General features: G+C 38.3%; 1 protein-coding gene across 6 annotated transcripts in view; it reads right to left on the bottom strand.

The window, feature by feature from the left end:
• Positions 1–20,760, bottom strand: part of CEP164 (centrosomal protein 164) — a 1,424,585-nt gene that overhangs the window by 987,029 nt on the left and 416,796 nt on the right. For all 6 annotated transcript variants that reach the window (XM_044080950.1, XM_044080952.1, XM_044080951.1 and 3 more), the window contains one exon: positions 10,072–10,155. In XM_044080950.1, the coding sequence (XP_043936885.1) occupies positions 10,072–10,155 (84 nt within the window). The remainder of the gene's footprint in view (positions 1–10,071; positions 10,156–20,760) is intronic.

Raw genomic sequence — 20,760 nt, 5'->3', positions numbered from 1 at the left:
TAAAATGGAAGCACTTTTTTAATGAAGTGTATGACCAAAACCTTTAATACTGACACGGTCAGGTGGGAAGGGGTGAAATACAAACACCCGGTAAGTTGTTTTCTTCTTTCTTGAAACTCCGGAAAATGGACCAGCAAGATTGGGTTAAGTATCCATACTGTGACCAAGGAGAAGAATACCTCTGATGTGGCTAAAATCTGGTCAGAAGGTAACCTGTCAAATAGCTTACACAAGCAGTACATTTACACTTCCCACTCACACAGTCCCCAAAAGACACAGTAATATACTAGCAGCGCACAAAAGTCCTGTCAGAAATCCCTTAGAAGTAAATGTAGTATGAGAAAAACAAATGGCAGGTAAGTTGTCACAGTGTGGACACATGCATTACATATGCCCCATAGTTTTCCCTGCTCAAATAAAACACTGCCTCACATTAAACTTTTTTATTTTATTTATTTTACATTTGTTTACCGGGAAAGTCCAACTGGACACAGCGTTTGCAAAGTTTGCATAAGCAGTACATTTCTTCATAAAACAAGTCGACACAACCATCAAAGCTAAAAATAGCTAGTCATAGACAGGGAACACATTGTCCTAGGTGTGAAACTATCATAGTGCAGACAGTTATCAATGTCATGCTCTGGCTCTAAGCAGAAAGACAACAAATATGGAAATCCTTATATGGAGGTACCGCAACTTACATAATGCTTTTTTTTTAAATAAATAACTTAAATATCAGAATCACTATCAAATATTGACGGTATTATTGCAAATACAAATCAAAATTAGAAAGATTCCTCTGCAGAGTACCAATTTTTCTCTGGAAGCAGGCTAATCCAAAAGACTGACAACGCCGCCTACACAGCAAGCAAACTGCTAAACACTGTGGCAAGAATTACCTAAGATTGGCATAATTAAACATCCCCTCTTATACCACCAACATCTTCATGTCTTAGTGTGAGTCAGTCGGCCAAGGTCCCTGGGGGAAAGTAAGCCTGACCATAGCAAACAGGATATCTCACTAATGAGGACTGCAATAGTGAATAATATAATGATCATCTAGAGTGCGTTCTTCATTTTAATTTTAAATGTTAGTTTTCTTACCTGTACAATATACAATGCATTACACAAATGGAAGCTTAATGCTTCTTATATTATGACATACAAGGCTAACTGCATCTGCTAAAAGAAATTCCACTGCTTCTCAGCATATTATGTTTGCAATATTACGCTCGATGTATTAAAATAAAAGTTAGTTTTATTTTCTACGTTATGTTGTGCTCTGATCACTTTCCTGCATTATGATGTTATTTGTTTTATTTTCTAGGGAACCTTTCTTCCTGGGCCACTGGTGAAAAAAAAGTTCTACTAATTAGCAAACTATATAAGAAAACTAAACAAAATAATTAGATTTCATTTTCTTACCTGTAAAATTCAACTTGAACTTATTTTCAGTGGAAACCACACGAGAAAGGCTATACAAGTAACATAATCACTTACAATGAAGCTACAAATGAGGGCATGTTCAGGTAATTATGAAGAACAAATCATGTAAAGCAAACAGTTATAAACACGGGAAATGGACCATCTAAGGAGCCAGTGTTCCCACTGCCAAGGCCAGACTAAACAGCATTTAAAAATGCATGTAAAGATAGATACAGACTTTGTAAACTGATGTGCACTCTTTATAGTACGAACAAAATTTAATAACAGCATGTATCATGACTTGTTGGACCCGTTAATGCTACTAATCTATCAACTTTAAGAATTATGAGGCATTTCTATGCAAACTGTTCAACACATAAATACTTATAGTTGCAACTGCTACAAGTGTATAGTATCTAAGCCCACAACTACAGCTTGCTTTCCTGTGATTAAGAATTAAACTGGCCAGAATTTCCTCTACTGAGCCTGGACCTATTTTGATGAATGTATTGCACTGTCATCAATCATGTTAGTATCCAGTGGGTCCATGTTACTGCATAGCTCTCTATCACTTTCGTTTCTTTGGTTCTTCTCCATAGTTTCACTCTCCTTGCCTCTTCTGCATAGTGAGCCATGGACAATTTACCATTAGTTCCATTTTTCACATACTCCAATTTCTGTTACTGTCACTTTCTGTGCTAAGCACCATTACCCTTTAAGGCATTATACCAACAATTCACTTAAAAAAGGTGTTTTTTTGTTTTAATGCTGTCCCCCAGTATTATTTTGCCAAGCAGACAGTTTATTAAATTTATTATGTTATTTAATGATTGTTACATACAGTTAGTGACTCATGGCCTGGATTCACGGCTAAAAAGGTCCTTGAGCAAGTCCAGTGACCTGATTAATACATAAATCAATGCAGCAGTAGGTTCATATAAGAATATACACTGCAGAAATGTGCAGAGTATGCTGTGCAAAGCTAACAAAGTCAGTTCTTACAAGATTACCCTACTGTTACACAACCCAAGTTAAATTAAAGTTATGTACTCACCCTAACTATATATCTATGTTTTTAACACCTTTATTGAATTATCACTTATGATGTAAACAAATTTACATTTATATAAAAATAATCAAACTGTATTAACAAGTTCATGTTTACAAACATTATGTCACATATACTGCTATGTATTATATATAACCTAAGCAACATTACATACATTATTCCATTCCTGCCCTTTTTTAAACAAGAAACATCTTTATTAAACCATCACTTACAACATAGGCAATCATACATTTATATAAATGAAGACAAACCACACCCACACATTCCTAGTTGCAAGCATTTTACATCATAAACCATACTGACACACTACCAATTGCAAACATTATACATCACTTATAATCCACCCAATCACTTTTAGTCAAACATTACATAGCTCATTTAAGTCCGGCCTTCTTTTAAATCGCATTCCTCCCCTGTATGCATTTTTCCCACAATTCCCACTTTTTCCTGTGTAGTTTGCTCCTACCCTTTTCTAAAGATCTCAATTCCAGTTGTTTTATCTCTGTTACTGTATTCACTACATCTATTTTCATTCTTCCTCAACTATTGGGTTTTGTATCCGACCTCGGATCTGACGCGGCTGCATTTACTAAACTCTTGGATCCCACTCTCAAGCTCCTCCCTCTACCCATAATGCCCCAGTCAACCTACCACACCTCAGATCGAGTTTGCTGCCTTATAAGCCTTAGTTAGAACTAACTCTTGATTAAGACAGAAGTAAGGTTAGTACTAGAAGACTAGGGCTCAAACCTGGAACAGAGGTTCCACAATAGCTACAAAATCACTCCAAGAGTTAAATGGAAGGGGGGTGGAGGGTGGTGAGTTGAGGAAGAATAAAAATGAACAACACAGATGCATAGTTATGGTGAGTACATAACTATATCTGATGTTTTCCTTTTTATTCATTCCTCAGCTATCGAGTCCCTAGTTATATGAACCTTGGGTGGCCCTCAAAGAAGGATATTCCAGAGCACTGCAGAACCAAAGGCAGCCTTGTTTCTGGAACTCAAACTGAATTTGTAATGAGCAATAAAAGTATAAGCAGTAGACCAGGTAGCTGCTGCACAAATGTGGTCAACTGAAGTTCTAGACCTGAAAGCAGATGATGCAACCAATCCATGGACTTCGTGGAGTGTGCTTTAGGGGACCTGGGTAGGGACAAACCTTGCTGACTAAACAAAGGAAATGCAGTCAGTCAGCCATTTGGCTAAGGTAATTTTAGAAACTGGAAAACCCAATCTGTTTGGGAGAAAGAGAGAAACCATTACTCAGACTTTCTGAAACGTTTTGCTTTAAGGATAAAAATAAGAGTAATTTATGAACATCCAAAAGAAGAAGCATATATTCAGCTTTATTACCAAAGATGGGAAAGAAAACAGGCAAATTAATGGCTTGATTAATATTCTTTTTAAAGGCTACTTTAGGCAAAAAGGACAGACTGGTCCATAAGGTAACCTTGTCTTTATGGAAGATGAGATAGTGAGATCTGGAAGACAGAGCTTGAGGTTCAGGCACTTGTCTGGCAGATGCAATGGTTGCTAGAAAAGGAGTTTTCCAAGATAAAAAAAATTTAAACCAGATTTAGTTGATGGTTCAAAGGGGATCCAAGTTAAACCTCGCAGCTAAACTGTAAAATCCCGGGGTATGGTAGGGTCCTACACTTGGGGCATAAGCAAAAAGATACCATTAAGAAATGTCTAGGACAACTTTGAAAAAACTAATGAAAAATAATTTTTGTCTGGATAAAATTAGATATTATTGCTGCCAATTGTACTTTGATTGTAGAGAAACAAGCTCCTTCTTGAAAAACAGATGCCAAAAACTCTAGGACAGGAGAAGTAGGAGCAGTGAAGGGATGCAGTTCTCTTTGGAGAACCCAAACAGAAAATTTTTCCATTTACTTTTGAAGATCTTCCCAGTAGAGGCCTTGTGGAAAGGTAGTAGAATCTGTTGGACTGGAGAGGAAAGCCTGGGCTGTCTAAATATCAGTGGAATTGGAGAAACCATGCAGTCAACCTCAGGCCTGAAATGTCCAGGTGATCCATCCCCATGGGATGACAGAGAAGGTATGAACTGGGGTCCAGTATTCAGAGCAGATATAGAAAGTGAAACCAAAGGAAAAGGAACCACATTTGACAAGGCCAAAAAGGGGCAATGAGGATAAATGTACTCTTCAAATGAAGTGCTTCTTCTGTAGGAGTTAGAGGTATTAGAGGATAAGCATAGAGGAGACCAGAGCATCTGTCAATGACTCCCCAGAGGCCAAAGTACCTGCTGCACTTGTTATTTTGGGGAGAGGCAAAGAGGTCACAGTAGGGTTGACCCCATCATCAACAAAAAATCCTCTCCACCACTGAATCATTCAGAGACCACTCGTGAGGCATCAGAATGGACATGCTGAGTTTCTCCACTAACATATTGAATTTCCTCAGTATGTGCATTGTCACAACAAAGGTGTTGGAAAAGACTGTCCACTGACACACTCTTGTTGCCTCTCGAAAAAGAGGATAAGATTGGGTTCCCCCTTTGTTGATGTACCATACCACTGACATGTTGTTGGTTTGAAATGCAATCGCCCCAAGAGGAAAGGCATCATGGAAGGCCTGAAATGCTAGAAGGATCATTCTCATCTCTAGGACACTGATGTGTGAATTGGTCTCTTCTGGGGACCACATGCCTGGTAAGAGACTCACAGTCTGTCTCAAGAAATGCCCCCCACCCCAGCTGGGAGGCAGCCGGCTACAGGGGTGGAAGAACAAGAGTTCGGCCTTGGGAAACTTTGTCCGACTAAATCCACCAACACAGGCGGTCTTTCCATACTTGTGTGAGTTTGACTGGTAAGGACAAAGAATGGTGAAGAACTGACTTCCGAACAGCTACAGTCCATTACAAAATGTGCATATAAAAACAAGTCATAGTAACTAAGGTTTTGGCTGTTGCCACTGACCGTAAGGCTTGAAGAATAAGTCTGGCTGGGAGAGAAGGATATTCAATAACTTGCGCCACTTGCCAGCTGATGGTCTATACTCGGTGTGGTGGAAGTGAGTTTATCTGACTGACTGTGTTTAACTGAACACCAGGGAACTTCAAGCTCTGAACAGGTTGAAGATGAAACTTGTAGAGGTTGACTGAGTTGCCTACGGATTAACATTACTGCAGCAAGTAGTCCTTGGATTTCTCTAGAAGATGCCTGGTTGGGATGGCGAAGATCCAGTTGTCTAGGTGTGGAAACACTCAGAATCCCAGCAGTCTCAGGTGAGTTGCTACTACTGCCATACACTTGGTTAACAACCTGAGGGCTACAGTGAAACCATTTTCTTTGCATACAAACAGTAAAATGGATTAAACTATGACCATTCAGAACTTTGATTTCTTTACAAATTGATTGTTTGCTTAGGTCCAAAATTGGTCACAGGTCCCCTGTTTTCTTTGGCATGAAAAAAAAAATCTTGATTAAGTTTTGAATCCTTGAATCCTTTCTGGTCTGGTGGGACCTCCTGGATGACTCTTCTGTCTAGCAACTTTTGAATTTCTAGAGCTGCTGCCTCCTTCTGACTGGGTGGAACATCAGGCAGCCTTTTCCTTTTATTTGGAGGAATCTATGAAAGTGGTATGTAATAACCTCTGGATGTGATTCATACCATCAAAGACAAGTGCTCCTGACTGCCTCCAGAGGTGGACAGTCAGGCAACCTTTCAGGAGTCTGAAAGGGTTTATCCGAAAAGGAATCTCAGGAACCTGGTTCTGCAGGCTTCCCCTGCTGCAAGGATGGCATCTTCCATTAGAACTCCCTTCTCTGTCTCTGAGGGAAATAACTCCATGTGAATCTTGGAAAGGACCCTGGCACTTACGGAACCACATTGCTCTTCCTTCCTCTTTGATTCCTGGAAAGGGATCACTGAGAAGTAGAAAAATTTTTCCCTACAGCAGATAAGGTCTCTCCATTCTTTTCACTCCAGGAAAGTGTTATCTTAACAGTAGGGGTCGAACTAAGTTGATCCATCACAAGAAGCACTGATGAATGAAGACGTGAAAGGTTACTCACAGTCGCACAAGCACATGCAAGCATTTCTCCTAACAGTCATGCCTGAAACTGCTGCCTGTGAGGTACCCTCGGAAGCATGGGAAATTAACATCATAGATGCATTAGAGACTGATAGCAGACTGGCCAACTGTGAGGAAGACATCTTGTAGTCCTCAACAGACATGGACTTGGAGAGGGATTTGGAAAGCACTTTAGTCAAATCCTGCTATAGCCTAGTGAAATATACCAAACAGTTCAGAGACAGTAAAGCAAAGTTCACTCAGGCAAAAATGCGCTTCATAAATCTGTCCAGTGCTCTGAACTCACTGTTAGGGAGATGGACAGAGGAGCTCTGCTCTGCCAGCTCCTTCTTTGTGGCTGCTGCCACAACTATAGCATCAACAGGATCTCCCTTTCTCCAATATGATCTGTTCTTTAGGGGGGGGTCAAGGAACTTATCTGGATGATGGGAAATGGGTTCTACAATATCCGGCTCCTTCCACACCTGGTAAGAGACTAGATCAATAAGCTCATCAGCTGGGGCAGTCACCCAAGACGTAGACAGGCCAGACCCAAAAGCTTCCAGGAACACTGACTCCTCCTGAGAAAGGGAATCGGAGGACCATCCACCTTTCTGCTTGAGAATTTCTATGATGTCCCTGTAGAAGACGTCATTTGGTGGAGACCTGGGGGGACCCCCTCCCCTTCATCATAGTCAGTGTCTTCAGTGAGAGACTCCAGAGAGGAGTCTATGTGCCTCTTCTTGCATGTTCTCTTACAGGGAGCCTCTTCTGTGGGATGGTCTGAACAGGTTTCCAAAGAGAGGGGAAAGTCCTTGAGGGGAGATGTCTGGACACTTGATGGGACCGGCTGTCCCTGTGTGACAGGTCTAAGAGGATCAGAACTCGGACCCAATGGAGGAAGGGCTGTAAGATCTGAAGAAGAAAGAATAGTCATGTTTCTCAGGTGACAGAAGACCCTTTTCACCACTCAAAAGCAGAAGGACTGGGAAAAGCCATAGCTGGCCACACCAGCAGTGAAGTTCCAGATGCCATCATGCCCCAACCCTGACAGGACCTCTGCCTCAAAGGGGGGAGTCGAATCTGGGCTGTACAACGCTGAAGCCCCAACAGGCAGGGACGGCTCTGACAACCTCACAGTGGAACCCAGCCCCCTGGATCTGGCTCCAATGCTTTGGCTCTGAGAGTCATCCTGGTCCGAGGAAATCAGTGCCAAACAAGTCAGAAAAGCAGTTGGATTTGAAGACCTAGCTTGAATCCAACGGTTTCTCTGATCCGAAAGCTCCAAAATTGCTTGTCGGATCAGGAAAGGAGAAACCACAGCATGGGAAATAGAAGGAAGGCTCAGGGATCAGATGGGAGACAGGAGAACTCTCATTTGAATCTGAGCTCTGTTCATCAAACTATCCTCTTACGCTTCACAAAGGCTCCAGGAGGACCTGATGGAGGAAGTGGTAGACTGCGGCCAAGACCCTCTCCTCATGGTCTCCTGAAGGAAAGGAGGATGGAGCAGAGGAGAGACAGGCCCAGAGAGAATCCTGGGGCCGGGTCCTTGGAGACTTAGAATGGGAAGAAGTCTGATCTGAGGATGTTAGATATGACTGTTTTCCCCTCAGATCCGAGACTGTCAGATCCAATTTCTTTTGAATTTTAGTAGGAGGCTCCAAAGAAGCTGACTTCGGAGAGTGGGTTGGAGACTGCTTTTTTTATTCCTTCACCTCTGAAGAGGCCTTAGATGTTTTTGTGGGGGTTTGGACCCCTGGAGTATACGAAAATGAAGAAGAAGAAGGTGGCAGAAAGCCTTTACGACCAGCTTGTTATGACCGTCACTAACGGCCCCAGAATTAACTCCTGCACAAATGGAGCAGTCCGTATTCAAGTGTGAAGCACCGAGACAATAGACAAACTCCCTGTGGGCATAAGAATTAGGGATATTACGCCCACAGGAAGTGCATTTCTTAAAACCAGTGGGTTTATCAGCCATAATATAAGACGAAAAGGGACATTTTCTACAGAAAAGCAACTTTTTTTGTATATAATACCAACAATGGTAGGTTAAAGAGGTTATCCTCTAAAGGGTAGGAGGAAGGAGAAAGAAAATTACCAATGATGGTACTGACAGTTACCTTAGGTAAAAGAAACAAGAAGAGACAGAAAGGAAAAATGTAACCCTAACACAAAAGAAACTTGAGAAAAAGCTAGACAAGGGAGGAAGAGGTGATTAGAAAATGTAATACTATAAGTAGGAAAGCAAGGAAACCGCCCTCACTGAAAAAGAAATACATCCCTAAGCTCTACGTGAAGGATCCAAGTCTGTAGCGTTATGGCAGCAAAGCGAGATCTGATGTACTGCAGGTTGACCACGGCATTATGGGTACATGGAGGAGCTCAAGAGTTGGATCAGAGATTCTAGTAAATACAGCTGTGTCAGATCCAAAGTCGAATCCAAAACCCAACAGTTGAGGAACGAATGAAAAGGACATCAGATCTACAGGCTTGGCAAAGGGCTGGACTGAGAATTTGTTAGACAGAATAACAGAAACAGGGTAAAAGTGAGACAGAGATAAGACAGAGAAGCACAAGAAGAAAAACGGGGAGATTGAACAAGGGAATGGAGGTTGCCCCCTTCAGCAGTACAGTTAAATATAGGAGTATGGCATGACTGCCATTTTAGTGAAGTGTGGCATCAGACCTGCCTAACTTTCAGACAGTTGTAATGCCAATTATGCCACAAGCATGTTGTTAGGCAGGCCATGATTTATCTTAAGGCACTTTATTCAACCTGACTCATTTTGTTTAACTTATTACCTCCAATCAAGCTCTGTAAGTTTGTACCCTAACTTGCAATAGTTTCATCCTGTCCTTTTTTACAAAATCAAGTTATATCCTCACATTTTAAACAAAAGTTCATATCTCTGGAGTCATAAGGGATACTAAAGAAGTGTAAACAACAAACTGCTCACCACAAACCAAGTTTATACTGGTAGTATTCATTAGATTCTAGGTCTTAAATGGATTTTATAAGTCATTTTAAACACAGTAAATATTCATTTTGAAATACTCTGTAAAGAACTTACAATGTGTCTCTACTCTAGTTACACACATACTATCAGCAGTATTTTGTTCATCCATCTGACAGCTTTCATATAAGGATAAGAAGTTCTGTCTGTGTTACTTGGTTACTGTGACATTTAGGAAATATGAAAATTAGGACAATATAAATAGTATATGAACAGAAATTCACATCTACTTTGCTGCACTAAACGAATGCCAAGTAGCAGTACAATTATACTGCCCAACCGTTTTAAAATGAAATGTCTTAATAACCTGTAAATAATATGTTTTTGGAATTATGAATGTAAGTTGGACAGGCAACATTAGATTCCTATAGGCATCAGTAGGATGTAGCCAGAGAAACAGAGGTGTCACTAGGCTTTAGAGACTTAGGATACAATAACAGGCAGCTCATTAACAAATATAGTGAACCTGCTTTGTTTTAAAATATTACATTATATAAAAAATGTATATCTTACCTCAGGTTTTTGAATCTCTGGAACTGGAGAAAGGGCATCCACATCCATGATCTGTTCACTGACTCGACTTCGGAAACCAAAGTCCTGAACATAAACAGAACAATTCAGCTAAGTATTAAAAGTCAAACTGTATGTACCACTTTTTGAAAAGCAAAAACTGTTGAAATGGTGGAATGTGGTGGGCTCTATAGAGTATCATTACAAACTAAAAACATAAAAATATCAGCTGGGGCGTACCACTACTAGAGATATCAGAATGGTAAAGGACCAGGGTTAAGATTTAGCTCTGTGTTTTACAGGGATAGAACCCTGACTTTGCCCCAGGTACAAAGAAGTTATGTTCTTACCATAACGTTCCATCTGTGTTGTTGATCTTCATTCATTCATGACTGATGGGTATCGGTTCTGTCCTCTGAACAGAGTCAGCCGTTTTAACAAGTTCATGCCAGCCAAAAAACTCTCGAGCTAAGCTTACCAATAGTGCCCCTCTCTATCACCTCAGACTGAGTTTGCCGTAAGAAATAAAGTGGAGGTTTTGTCTGAGTAAAATCCCTATCACGAGGCTAGGAACAAATCCGAACCTCCAGGAGTCTTTTGGAAGGGGTAGGAGGGTGGGATGCCATGAATGAATGAAGATCAAACAATACAGATGGAACTTTATGGTAAGAGCATAACTTCTTTATCTGATGTTGTTAATCTTCATTCATTCCTTATTGATGGGACAGAGTCCCTACCTACTTTATGTTCTGGGAGGCCATATGGAAGTTTAATCCTGAGCACCACTGAGCCAAAGGATGCCCTTCCCCTGGAGACCAAGTCCAATTTGTAATGAGTGATAAAAGTATGAGGAGTGGCCCATGTGGCTGCTATACAAATGTTATCCATGGAAGCTCTTGAATGGAAGGCAACATATGTCACAACTGAGCTGGTTATGTGAGCTTTGACCTTAGTTGGTAGGTAAAGCAAATGCAATCTCTCAGTCATTTAGCTAGGATTACTTTAGAAACAGGTTTTCCCAATTTTGGTCCCGAGAAAGATTTGTTGGATTTTCATAGTGATTTTTTTTTTTCAATAATAAATCTTTATTGTTTTACCATTTTCCATACAAACTTAAGCAAAACAAAAATATTAATAAGTTCTAACTATCCTTTCTAATAAAATCACAAAACATATATACAATATTTACATGAATGCCTCCAAATGTAACAACAAATTATACAAGAACATATGAAAAGAATTATAAATAGATCAGATATCTCAATCTTTTACTTATTGACAATTTTTCCCCTAAAGGGTATATATGTCTCATACTACACTCGATTCTCTATATATTACGCCAGCATGATACTAAAAATTTGTTCCCATATCTTTGGATTATTGATAATTTTATTATGATCCTTCAGAAGTCATTTGTGGGCTAATATATGGCTTATTGCTAAAGTCCTAAAATTATCCCATGACGTTTGAGATGGATTTAACCAGTTCGTTACTATACAAAGTTTCATTAATAAAAAAATATTGATAAATATAATGATTTGGGATCTAGGAAATTGTTTTGGAGGAATATGTAAAATCATGAATTCCCATGAGAGTGTTGAACTTTGATATCCCATCTTTTGAAGTTGTACTTTTAAGGAATTCCAAAGTTTATAAATACATTTACAACTCCAGAACATATGAAGAAGGTCTGCTGCTTGATCTTTACAATATGGGCAATTTGGAGATTTTTTAGGATTAAACTTATGCAATCTAAGGCGTGTATAATAAGCACTATTAAAAATCATAAGTTGAGTATACATTAATTTTTGAAAAGATATTGATTTCATTGTTAGATTAATTGCCTTCAGTAATTGCTTTTCTTCTGTAAGTGGCAGTTTTTCCCTCCAATATTTTGACAGAAGAACTGTATTCTGAAATTTGAGATCATTTATTAGTTTGTTAGTGGCTGCTATAAATTTGACATCTTGTTGATGAGTTTGCCACAAATTCAAGCATTTTGTTATTTCCTCATCTTTAATTTTAAAGTCATTAAAGTAACTTATGGAGAGTTCTTTGATCTGTCTCAAAATAGTTAAATATGATTTGAGCAGATTCATTTCTCGTCTTATTGTATTAATTGACTCCTTTAAGTAGGGATATATATCAAGTAAAGTTAAATTCATCATAAGAGGAAAGCTTTTAAGATTTATTAATTTATTATTGAGTTTCAAGTTGGGATTTCTATGAAAAGGTTGGAAGACCATCATATGCTGCATAAGATTTAAGGATTCAAATAAATTTTGTAATGACGTTATATATAATTTAATGTGATCCATTATATTGTATAATTTAAGCTTTTCCTTTCTTAAGAAAGGTACTGATTTGGGATTAATATTCAAATTCAAAATGTGTTTATAATTCAAAGTTACCCATATTGGTGACCATTTATTACTCAATATGTCATAATTGGTGATTCTTAAGATTCTGTTCGAGTTTATTATTAAATAGTAGGTTTCAAAATTTGGTAAATCCAATCCCCCTTTATTTTTTGGAGTCATCAATTTATCATATGATATCCTGGTCTTTCTTGGGTCCCAAATAAATTTAGCTGATTCCCTATGAATTTGTTTTAAAAACCCTTTGGAAATAATCACTTGAGCAGATCTAAATATATATAATAATCTGGGTAAAACATTCATTTTAATAATTGCAACTTTTGCTAATACAGGTAGCTTTAAATTATTCCATCTCTTAAAATCAAATAGTATGTGATCCCAGACTAATTTAATGTTGGTATTATAAAAATCCTTATTATCTGTAGAAAAGGTAATACCCAAGTACTTAATTTTATCTTCAGATTTTACCTGCCCCACCAATGGGAGAAGTGAAAAGGGTTTGGGAGTTTTTAAAGGAAATATGCTTGTTTTTTTAAGATTAATTTTGTAATTAGATATTACTGCAAAGTCCTCCACCGCTTTCAGTAATTTTTCAGTGTCTGAAATTGGTGTTGTACAGTATATATTAAGATCGTCTGCAAACGCCACCATGGATATTTTTGTTCCATATAATATAGGGGCATTATGATATACATTCTATTTGATGTATAAAAATAAGGGCTCTAGGTATATATTAAACAACAAGGGAGACAAGGGACAGCCCTGTCGTGTTCCATTTTTAAGTTGTATTCTTTTAGAAAAACTTTTGTTGCTATATAAGGTAGTGTCAGGATTAGTATATAAGATTTGTAACCATAAGATAAATTCCTGGGGTATATTAAAATATGGCAAAGTGTCAAACAAGAACTCTATATTAACCCTATCAAAAGCCTTTTGTGCATCAATTATGAGTGCATAAATATTTAAATTATTTTGTTTAGCATAAGAGGTTAATGAATGTAGTGTTAATGTATTGTCGCTTGTTTGTCTGGCAGTTATAAAACCAGCTTGTTCATTAGAAATTATTTGATTCATTATTCTTTTCAATCTATTAGCCAAAATAGAAGTCAAAATTTTCATATCAACATTTAGAAGTGAAATTGGTCTATAATTATCAGGATTCTGGGTATCAGCATTTATTTTAGGTATAAGAATAGTTTTTGATGCATTAAAATGGAGATCATTAATTTTATTATTAATTATATAACTAAATACAATTGAGAGTATTTTACCAAGAATATCGCAGAAAGTTTTGTAGAATTCAGCAGTCAGGCCATCAGGCCCCGGTGCCTTGTATGATTTGAAGTTTTTAATTATATAAGTTATTTCTTCACCCGATATAGGTTTAATAAGGTCTTCTTGGGAAATATCATCTATTTTTGGGAAGCTAATTTTCTGAAAAAATTCTTTATTAGACCTGTTTAAGGATAGATCTTTTTGATCCGCATAAATATCAGAGTATATTCTTTCAAAAACATTAACAATATCTTTGGTTTTAGAATATATTGTATTACTGAAGTGTATTTCCGAGATTAAAGGTGCTGTTTTTGATTGATTAATGATTCTAGCTAATGCCCTTGATGGCGTTTGAATATGATTAGCCATAACATTTTATGCTCATAAAATGTCAACCTATTATTATGAACTAAGAAAAGATCTTTTTGACATTTGAATAATTCCGCCTCTGTTTGACTGTTGTAGTTCTGAATCAACTCTTGGTCAAGTGATTTTATTTTAACTTCCAAATCTTGTATCTCTCTAGTTTGCATTTTTTTGTAATATGAAGCTTTTTGCAAGAAAATCCCTCTTATTTGTGTCTTAACTGTTGCCCATTCTATATCAGGAGAATGTTGTGGTTTCTCCAACTTAACTAGTATACTATTAACAGCATCTGTAATTTCATGTATTATTTCTTTTTTATTTAATAGATTTGGGTTTAAAGACCAATTATAACCCCTGTGAAACAAATTATGTTTAGAATCTTTAGAAAGACTTAATGAAATTTTGGAATGGTCCGATACATAACGCGCATGTATGAGAACTAATGGTTCGAAATTAGTCATTGTTTGTGAAATCAAAAAGAAGTCTATTCTAGACCACATTTTGTGACACGGTGAATAAAAAGTAAAATTGTTTGTATTGAAATGGTTATTCAGATATTTAAAAGGGTCATATAGTTGAAAAATCTCCTTTTAAATCATTTAGTACGACCACCGCTTGCCTATTGAATGACCTTTGTGGACAAGGCCTATCCAACTTCGGATTCTGATAGGAATTCCAATCCCCTCCTATTATTATATAATAGTTATTATATTGATTTAAAAGCGGATAAAGTGATGCTATAAAACATTGTTGATTAGTGCATGGTACGTATACATTACAAAGTAAAATAGGTTTATCATGGAGAGTAGATGAGAGGGTAACAAAGCACCACCTTCCTTCTTTATCTATTTTAGAGTCTAAAATTTTCCCTTGATATTGATTTTTAATAACTATAGCTACCCCTGCACTATTGGTCTTACCTTCTGAGGCTATAACCTCTCTAATCCACTTCCTTTTCTTGATCTCTGCCCCTTGATCATTAGTTAGGTGAGTTTCCTGAAGTACTGTAAAACACGCCCCAGACTGCAAAAGTAAATGAAGAACTAATTTCCTCGTTGTGGGGTATTGGAAGTGACTTTTTGACTTTGACTTTGGAATAAATTTACGAAAGAAGTTCGTGAGTTTTCTTTCTGGCTGTTTGCACTCAGTTTGGTTATTGGTTTTGTTGAGTGCTTTCCACTGCTGCATTTCTTAACTAATTTCCTCTTCTTTAAGTTCTGGAGCCCTTTTATGTTCCATGAGCCTATTCCCCACATTTCACTCTGTTAATTATTATTACAAACCTTTAAAAAGAAAAAATCGAATATAATCGGAGACATTTTAAAGATATATATAATCTGGAAGCATTCTTGAAATCCCGTCCCATACCAGTGCCTACCCACTCTACCCTTGGACCAGGACATGTATAAGTCCTGTATAGTGTAAATAATTATAATAATTACTAATATAAACCTAAAAATATTCTTCAGGTGACAATAAATGACACATATAATATAAGCAGAACCTATAATAACTAACTCTAATTCTACAAAGTCTAATCTAAACATTCCCTACTAAACACTACTATTAATCAAAATATCTTGTATTAACTATTTTTGAGTAAAGCATATAAAAAATTATTAATAGAACAACATGTATAAGTTTTTCCGTAACTTTGATTGTCTAGCTAGAAACCCCATATAGGTATTAATTAAGCTATCCTGATAAAAATATTTCTATATAAAAGTAAACAAAAAATATATCTGCTGTATATAGATAATTAACTTTCTTGATTTCTAAATACATCTCTAATGAAAACATACAAATTACATATAATAAAACCTCTTGCTCATAAGATAAAATGAGAGTTCAACTTTTAGTCAACATTATTTTCTCTTGGTCAAACAGCAGACAAGGGAGAAGAGAAAGAAAAAAAAACCCCTGCATTATTATGAAATTATAGTCATATAAGTATCCAAAAAAAAAGAAAGAAAAAAAAAAACAGAAATAGGTAGTTTCCTTAATAACAATATTAACAGTAGGTACTGTCTGATGTTTTAGCTAATGACATTAGGCTTTATCAGTATTATAAAAGAGTCATCTCACATATCTGGGTCTATATGGCAGGAAAAAGAAAGAAAGTATAGTATCCAGTATACTTACTATATACAGACAACTTAATGATATTAAGGAAATAAGTGATTCCTTTCCACAGAACCTTTCCCTAAATGCTTACTGTCTATCCATTCCTTGTTCAGCATTAATATATTTTAAAGTTAAGAATGATTAATCATTAGGGGAACTAAAAATGTAACAGCTTGTAAATATGTGCTTAAAAAAACATTACACAACATCCTTTAATGTTTCTTTTACTTTTATTCAGTCCAACATAGTCCTCCTCGGATTTCCAAGCCTGAAAATCAGCCCAGGCGATCGCGAAGGGGGAATCTTAATAGAGACAAACTTCTGGAAGTGTCACAACGAATATCGCACCCTCAGAAGCACCACAGTCATTTCCTGTTTCTTCGTAAAGGAACAGCCTTCGCAAAGGCTATAAAACTTCGGGAGATACTCGCGAATGTCCAGGATTTGAAAAATGAGCTCTTATCTAAACAAAGAGGGGCCTAACACAATAAAACAACCAAACAAAGGATTACCAAGACCTCGATCCACAGCAGCAGCTAAATCCGACCTCGGATGCCATACCAGTCGCAACGGAAAGCCAAATCAAGTCTCTGAAGCAGGTAAAACCTTCAAAAGCTTCAAAAAGGTAACTTTTGCTTCATTTTTTGATGAAACAAAGTATTTGGACCCATCAACTGTGAATATTAACAAATTGGGATATTTCATCTGAAATTTTATGTGTTTTTCAATAAGAATTTTGCAATAAGGAGATAACATTTGTCTAGCTTGCCTGATTTGCAAAGGTAAGTCCTGGGTCACAGAAATTCTGTTATTGTTCCACATAACATATCCTCCATTTTTTTTAATAGTTGAGAGAATTTTGCTAACATCTTGATTATTTGTTTTGGCAAATCAGGGTCTTTAAGAATAACTGTAAATATTTGTAGGATAGATGTAATTAAGTCATTATATTGTACAGACTCCGGTATTCCTCTGACAATTATGTTGTTCCTTCTAGATCTTGCCTCTAAATCAGTTATTTTAGCTTGAATAGCAAGAATATCCAGCACGTGTGTATCTGATTTTTTGGCTAGCAGATTTATTTTGTCGTCATCGTCTGCTATTCGGGCTTCACTTTTATCCATTCTCTCAAGAATTTGAGTACAGGAGATTCCAAAGGTTTGTACTTGTACAGTTAATTCTTTCAGAGCTTCTTGTATGGGTAACAGAGCAGTTTTGATATCCTCCATGTTCAGCATTTGATCAGGTTTAGTTTTGGTCCCTGGTTTTGATTGTTCCTGTTGTTTAATAATTTTTTGTCGTTTCGAAGTAACATCTTTTTCCGGTGACTGCAGTTCTGAAAGTTTAGTTTTTGTAGTGGTTGTGTCCATATTTTTGTCTTCCTTCGACATTTTGTATCAGTAGTGGAGCTCAGAGTATACTGAATACACAATTCCTTTGTTTGAGACTCTCTTCAGAGCCTGGTAATCTGTGATAATCCTGTTAATTACTATATTTTCCCTCGGTTTGTTCACTTCTTGAAGGTTAAATGAATGAAGTTGCAGTTATTTTTACCAAGATTTATTGTTTAAGAGTTCTTGATATCACTTCAGGATTTAGATTTCATCAGGTTATATGCAGAGATGTAGATCAGTAGTGCTCACAGAATGGCAGCCATCTTTGAATCGGATTTTCATAGTGATTTAGTCATGTCCAAGTAGAAATGTAACTGTCTATGGACATCCAACAAGTGCAGACAATATTTTCCTTTATCACAAAAATAGGGGAAGGAGACTAGCAGATCAAGTGATTGATTGATGGTCAAATCTGAAATAATTTTGGGTAAGAAGGAGGGGTTAGTCCTAAGTGATACTCTGTCTTTATGGAAAACCAAGTAAGATCGCTTTATGCATAAAGCATGTAGTTCATATATTCACCTTGCTGAGGTAACTGTTTCCAAGAATACAGTTTTCCAAGACAAAAACTTCATATCGCAAGTGGCAGCTGGTTCAAATGGAGGAAGAGTCGAGGTTTGTAGAACTAGTGTCAAATTCCAAGGTTCGATTGGTTCCTTGAAGGGTGGTCTAATATGTGTAACACCTTTCAATAAGATCTTACAGAGGCAGTAAAATATCAAAGAGGAGTCCTGGAAGCCATTGTGGTAGTTTGAGATAGCAGCCAGGTATACTCGAATAATGGATGCTGCCACTCCCGAATGAAGGAGATTTGATAAATAGTCCAGTAAAGAATTCACCAAAGCCGAAAGGGGGTCTAGCCCTTTCTCTCAAGACCAAACTAAGAATCTTTTCCATTTACTGACATAAAGTTTCCTGGTGAATGGCTTATGGGAAGCCAGAAGAATGTTTTGCACAGGGGAGGACAGCTTATTCTGCCTGGCAAGTACTGGAAGTGGAGGAACCAAGCTGTCAGCTTGAGACTCGAAATGTTTGGATAGAGCAACTCTTGCGGGTGTGACAGTAAATCTGGAATTGAATCCGGAATCCACAGTCAGTGGACTAGATGAGGCCAAAGGAAGGGAAACAAAACTTGTCGGGGCCAAAAGCGTGCAATGAGGTTCAATCTGCTTCTCAACCGAAGAGCTTTCTTTAGGAATTGCGGGATCAGAGGAAGCGAAGGAAAGGCATAAAGAAGTCTCGTGGGCCAATCGTGTATTAGAGCATCCCTCAGGGGCTCCTCCTGAGGGGGAATTAGGGCAAAGTAGCTTTTGCATTGGTGGTTTGCAGGGTATGCAAATAAATCGCAGCACGGCTGGCCCCAGTGGTTGAAGATCTTCACCGCTATGACATGATTGAGGGACCACTCATGAGGCAGGAGAATGCATTTGCTCAGCTTGTCCACAATCATGTTGGAATCCCCCAGAATATGCGCTGCTATCAGAAAGCATTTGGAAGATATCGCCCATTGTCAAACTCTCATGGCTTCTCAACACAATAGGTAGGATATGGTTCCCCCTAGTTTGTTGATATACCAGACTACAGGCATGTTGTCCGACTGGATAGCAACTGTCCCTGAAGGGAGGACCTAATTGGAATGCCTGCAATGCCAGAAGCACTGCCCTAAGTTCTAGAACAGTGATATTCAGGTTGACCTCCAAGGGGGACCAAGTGCCTTGGACTGTCTTTCCCTGGAAATGCCCCACCACCCCCACCCCATCAGGGATGCACCCATGGTCACTATGGCCTTGGGCTGAGAGGGTGAGAATGGATAACTCCATAGGTCCTTTTCTAGTTTCATCCACCAATTTAAGTCTTTTCTGCATTGATTTGTCATGCGGATCGGAAAGGACATAGGATGAGTTAAAGAGGACCACTGTGATGGTAGGAGCCATTGTAGAAGTCTCATGTGTAGTCTTGCTTGAGGGATAATAGTAATCGTTGCTGCCACTGATCTTAGTAGTTAGAGGACTGCACAAGCTGGGACCTTGTTGAAAGAGAGTATCACTCAGAGTTGAGATCTTAGTCTTTGGAGCCTGTGAAGCGGGAGGGCAACCAGGCAAGACTGAGTGTCGAAAGTTGCTCCTATTAATTCTAGATTTTGAGTAGGTACTAATTTTTGTTTATTGAGATCCCTAGCGATCTTGCTAGATATAGGGTGTAGTGTAAGGGTAGAAGCAGCAGATGCTTGGTAGGGGCGGTACGGAGCCAATCGTCTAAATACAGAAACACCTAGAATCTTTGCATTCTCAAGTGAGCTGTTACCACTGCCATACATTTGGTGAACACTCTGGGGACTGTAGAGAAACCAAAGGGCAGCGCTCGAAACTGGTAGTGACTGGCTCCCAGCCGGAAGCGGAGGAATCTCCTGGAGTGTTTGACCATTTTTATGTGATAATACATATCCTGAGATCTATCGAGCACATCCAATCATCTTTGCCCCAGGAACGGGAAGATAGAAGACTGAACCATGACCTGCTGGAATTTTGTGCGTCTCCAGTCCCCTGTCTTTTTTGGCACTAAAGAGAACCTGGAGTAAAATTGGGATTCTATCTGGTCTGGTGAGACTGTTTGGATGACTCTTTTAGAAGCAGCCTTTGAATTTCCTGTGCTGCTGCACCCACTGACTGGGTGGAATGTCAGGAATTTGCCTTCATGGCCTTGGGTAAAGGTCAAACGGGATGTAATAACCTCTGGTAATTATCGTCTGCACTCAAGAATCTGTCGTTATGGATTGCCATTAAAGGTGGTGCAGAGAAAATGTCTCCGACTGCTTCCAGAGGTAAGCAATCGGGCCACTCTTCAGGAGCACAGATAGGGTTGTCCAGAGAAAGAAACCATGGATCCCTGATTATGCGGACCCCCTCTGCCTCAGGAGGGGTGTCTTCCTTATGAGTTTCCCCCGCTGCCCTGGGGGGAAAACTCACCACATGTGTTGCGGAAAGTACCCTGGGATTTTTTTGTACCACATCTTTCAACTCCTGTGATTCCTAGAAAAGGATCATTGGGGAGTGGAAAAATGAATGCCCACAGCAGACAGGGTTTTGCCATCCTTTTTATACTTGGCTAATGTGTTTTTTACCTTTGGGCCAAAAAGGGAGGAAGAGTCAATGGGA

The sequence above is a fragment of the Protopterus annectens genome, chromosome 8.part0, assembly GCF_019279795.1.
Source record: "Protopterus annectens isolate FY-2018-M chromosome 8.part0, PAN1.0, whole genome shotgun sequence".
Lineage (NCBI taxonomy): Eukaryota > Metazoa > Chordata > Ceratodontiformes > Protopteridae > Protopterus > Protopterus annectens.
Note: the sequence above shows the minus strand (reverse complement) of the source record. Positions and strands in the feature narration are given on the sequence as shown.